General features: G+C 33.5%; 1 protein-coding gene across 1 annotated transcript; it reads right to left on the bottom strand.

Annotated features, from left to right (window-relative positions):
* Nucleotides 1–875: 875 nt before the first annotated feature.
* LOC104231773 (uncharacterized) lies at nt 876–4034 on the bottom strand. Its single transcript, XM_009784827.2, has 3 exons — nt 3170–4034; nt 2335–2443; nt 876–1818 (listed from the first exon to the last, which is right to left on the bottom strand). The coding sequence occupies exons 1-3, from the start codon at nt 3764–3766 to the stop codon at nt 1340–1342; spliced, it is 1185 nt and encodes a 394-aa protein (XP_009783129.1). The 5' UTR covers nt 3767–4034; the 3' UTR covers nt 876–1339.
* Nucleotides 4035–5044: the final 1010 nt, after the last annotated feature.

The following is a 5044-nucleotide window of genomic DNA, read 5'->3' as shown; positions in this document are numbered from 1 at the left end:
TAATTAAAATGTGTATTCTTATTCCTTCCAAAGCTTTAAACTCACCTTTTGCACTAAATATTTATTGATAGTTATCATTATGTGTTTATTTGAGTTGTCTAATTGTTCATCTGTGGTTAGAAAGGAATAAAGAGAAGTTCTTTTCATGGGGTCAATGACTTTGTTATATAATTTGGATTTAGTACGTCCCTTTTAAGTGGCAATTGAATCTACAAGTGTAGACAACTTGTGAATAATACTAAATAGCTAAGTTTTACACTTCTTTCGGAATTCCATATTCATTAATCAAGGACTTCACAAACAATATCAAGCAAGCTTCGGAAATAATCACTTATAAATACATCGTAACTTGCTTTAGGCGCGATTAATAAATCATCGTGACTATGGGTATGGTTCTCGTGACATAGTTATGATACTTAATTCCCAAATTCGGGGGTGCATTTCATGTAACCCGATCATAACAACTTTGAATTTTAATAAAAAAATAAACATGTGGCGAATCGCGGGTGCATTTCATATAGCTTGGTTTGCGGCGTGTTCCAAAACGGCAAGTGTACGACAATCATAACTTGTTCAAGAAATAATTCCATAAATCCTAAAAAAGCGGTTTAAAATAATTAAAAGCGGATATAAAGTTAAAAATGCACAATAGGTTTAAAACATGTAATAAATCAGATAATAGGCCAATTATTAATAGTTTAACCGACTGTGCTAGAACCACGGAACCCAAGAATGCCTAACACCTTCTCCCTGGTTAACAGAATTTCTTATCTAGAATTTCTGGTTCGCAGACTTTTAAATAAAGTCGAAAATTTCCTCGATTTGGGATTTAAAATAAACCGGTGACTTGGGACACCATAATAAATATCCCAAGTGGCGACTCTGAAATAAATAAAAATAATCCCATTTAGAATAATGTCACTTTAATTGGAAAAACTCCGTTATATCCCCTCGGGTGGTAAAAAGGAGGTGTGACAATAATAACATACAAAAACATTGGCTGCGCAGCCAATCTCAAACCGCTTCGAGATTTAAGGCAGTTGAGCACCCACAACTTAAAAATACTAGGTGGAGAACAAACACAGTTGTAGTTCAGCCTCTCCTAATTGAGCTACACTTTAGTCCTACAGCACGTTCTATACATGTCGATATGCATACATGTAAAAGAGAAACCACAATGATCGGATTGATTGTGCTCAAATTCTATGTCGTTTTAAGGAAAAAATGGAATCACTATCTCTTAATTTGCTTTTTTTCTACCTTTACAGCTCGCAGTCCCAGTTCATGATGATAGAGAACAAGATAGCAAGCGAGTACTTTTGGTCACTTCTACTACCGATTAAGAGCAAAAAAAATCTGCCAAGACCTCGTGGACCAAATCATTAAGAACCTCAAACTCCAAGTCTAATGCCAACTCTTCTTTCTCCTCTTCAAACTTGTAATTCCATCTCCCTAGTCTTTGCATATCCCTTATATAGACCTCCCTTTTGTCCTCTATCTCCCACTCAAATTCATCATTGTACTCTCCATTGATCAAACATTTAGCTTCTCTCATTAACATTTCACTTTCATCAACATTGTTTTGAATCAGTTCATGCCAAAAGAAATCCAACAAAAGCTCATCATCCACATTTGTCTCACAATCTTCCGTCCACAAGTTTTCAGTTTCTTTGAAATAGCATAATAATTTCTTTGCCTTTTCTTCAATCTCATGCATTTCTTGTTCTTGTTCTTCTTCATCCTCCTCGTTATAGCTAGTGTTTCCTTCTTCTAGACTCTCAAACGCTTGAATTCTTTCCCTGAGCATGCACTTTCTTCCTGCAATATATATAGTGACAAATTAATCATCATCGGCTACAAAATAACTGGAATTAGCTACGAATTTCATCGCTAATCTATCGTTAAATCGCTCGTAGCTGACAGAATTTCTTGATAATATATAGCAAATCTGTTGCTAAATAGGATTAGTGGCGATTTTTTATGTTTGGCTATAGAATTTATCCGTTGCTAATTCCTTTCTTTTAGCCGATATCGTCATAACACGTACTTCCTCATAGAAAAAAGATAATTTGAAGGTGTTGAGGTAATTTGAATAGTCGTGCATGCAAGTTGACCGAACACCACTGTAAGAGTTTTGACTTTTCTTACACTAACTCTCAAAAGAATTTTTACACAATCAAGTTACTTAAAATATAACTGTGGATAACCACCCAAAAAAATGGATTTATAATCTAAAAGTAAGACGGGTACCTACTACAAATAAGTTAAATACTTTGTCTAGCTGTCCTTGTATAGAAGCTAAATCGTTGAGTGTACTTGGAGATCGAAACTTACTATCAATATCAACGAGGGTCCTATGGTAAGAAACGTATTCGTCCTGATCTTCACGAAATGGAGATTCAAGAACTGAGACTGGACTGTGCTGCTCGTTCTCATAGTGTTCCTGTTACACAAGTCCACCATATATTATACACAGATTAGATCCTAGATTCAAATTTCATCATCACCCTTACGAGCAATCTATCCCCTTCCCCTTAAAGAAAAATAGGACAATTAATTCTGTCAAAATAATTAAATAGATTGTCCTATACATATCTTTGAACTAGATATCATCATTAGTCGAGATGTTATTTACTACTATATAGGACTGTATGATGAATTAACAATAAAACCTAATTTTATTAAGTTAGTTAAAAGATAGAGACATTATAATTTATATATTGAAGCCACGTCAAACTCTATATGAGGCTGAACAAAAGCTGACAAAGCAGTATTCAATTTATTTCAACACGGACGCAAAAGTTCATGCAATATGATGGTACTCTCTTCGTCTTCGTGTCCTGATTATTTTGTACACGTCCTTTAAGAAAAAATAATTTTTAATTATTTTACCTTTATTAAATATTTTTTTAATTTATGTGTCATATCTATCAATGACAATATTCATATTTTTACTAAATATGAATGCAATTGATACATTAAAGGTAAAAATAACGTATATAATCAATTTTGTCTTGAACTTCTCTAAAATAATAAATAATCCGAGATAACTATTTTTAGTAACTACGACACATATTATGAGATAGAAGAGTACGATATTACTAATAACAAATCGATTAAAGCAATTTAGTATATTTACAAAAGAAGAAAAACTCCAAAATTAAATTACCTCGGGGTCCAATTTGATTCCTCTTGTCTCTCTGGCGCAGTAACGACCGACACCTTCTTCAAGTAAATTCTTTTTATCATAGCATTCATCACTTTCACCACACCAAGAAGATAAATTCTCAGCAGTAAAATCACCGTCACACCTAAAGGGTGAATAAGCATAATCTAACGGTGTAGATTTCTCCTCCACTAGGTCCTTAGATGATTTCCACCGTAAGATATCTTTGACTTTGACTTTAACTGTAACTGAGACCTCATGGTTCATAATATAGTTTTCAGTCTCTTTGTGATTTCTTCTTGACAGTTTTCTCGAAATGCTTCTAGGTAAAATGGACGGGGATTTAACATAGGCAAATGGCAAGAACTTAACAATGTTAATGACCTTGTGAATGGCGGATATAGTAGCTGAAGCAGCTCTAGATGATCGACTTCTATGTAGTTGAGATGAATTTTTGTTAAAAAATCTTTGACTTGTGGATTTATATGCTTTTTGAGATTGTGATTGAAAACTAATATCGTCTTGGAGGAAATCTTTAAGCAACTTTGGTCGACTCTCGAATGAAAACTTTGCATGTGGATTAGGACATGAAGAAGCCATGGCCACAACTCTTTTTTGAACTTGAGATTCAATACCAACAATTAATCGAGTTTACAGCCTTTACTTCGTATAAAACACGAAAATGCAAAAATGAGGGCGATTGGGAATTGGGCTCTTGCTTTCTTTAGGTTGCAATTGTGGAGTTGAGTTGAAGGAGAGAGGGAAGCTATATGCAAATATATAAAAGGAATGGTTCTGAAGCTGAAAAAATCAATGCGATGAATCTAGAGAAAAAAGACAAACCACACGTAGAAGCATGGATGCTTCTAATAACTAGGATCTTTGTTTAGTAGTATTATATTAAAGAGGTGTTCAGTAGGTCGTCATAATCAATTCAAAAACTCAAGAATTTCAGGATTGGACATAATAGTCAATAAATTACAAATTGTAAAAAATTAGGATTCATATATTAATAGGGGCGGAGCTAGAGCAAGACCTACGAGTTCAGCCGAACCCAATAGCTTTTGTCGAAACCACGTATTTGTTTTAAGAAATTCATCGAACATATATAAAATTTATTACTAATTTAGAACCCAATAACTTAAACAGATTAGATTTTCAAACCTATAAATTTCAAATCTTGACTCCGTTTCTATAGATCAACAAAGACAAAAAGTGCCTTGGTGAATTTTTGCTACCATTTTAAGTTTTAGTGGATATAGTTAGAACTTACGTCCTACTTATGCTTGTGAAAGATAACAAATATCAAGAACATACAGTTAAGATATGTGCAAGCTGACTTGAATACCTAATTATTAGAAGATAAAAAAAAGTATTATAAAAACCTAGGTTTATCGTGGTATAGTATTTGTGTGTTTGAAGGATGTCGGAATTGAGCAAAAAAATCAGAGATTTGACTGACTTCGTATTAACAGTCTATATATCAGCAGATTTTTTCTTGTCTGATTGTGGTTTCCCATCACATGTAAAGAGTCGAAGAAATTACTACCGGTCTTCATTATCAATCGTGAAAGATTACATATAATATAATTTTTTTAGTGGAAGTTTAACCGGTGCGCACAGAGTGCTCACCCGAAGGGCAGAGGCTGTAGCGGATGCGGGTTTTTCTGAGGTTTCAAAATTTTTTTTACATATAATTTGAAAAGCATTAATTTGGGAAATTTAGCAATCCAACCTTTATTAAATTTTAATGGCTAACTAACAATTTAATTATCTTTAAGACAATGAATTTTAAAATAAATTTTGCTTGAAAAGTATGTCGGCTTGTTCACTAAGTATGTGACATACCTTGATCCCAACTAGTAGAATCTTAAACAA

The sequence above is a fragment of the Nicotiana sylvestris genome, chromosome 8 (assembly GCF_000393655.2).
Source record: "Nicotiana sylvestris chromosome 8, ASM39365v2, whole genome shotgun sequence".
NCBI classification, from domain to species: domain Eukaryota; kingdom Viridiplantae; phylum Streptophyta; class Magnoliopsida; order Solanales; family Solanaceae; genus Nicotiana; species Nicotiana sylvestris.
Note: the sequence above shows the minus strand (reverse complement) of the source record. Positions and strands in the feature narration are given on the sequence as shown.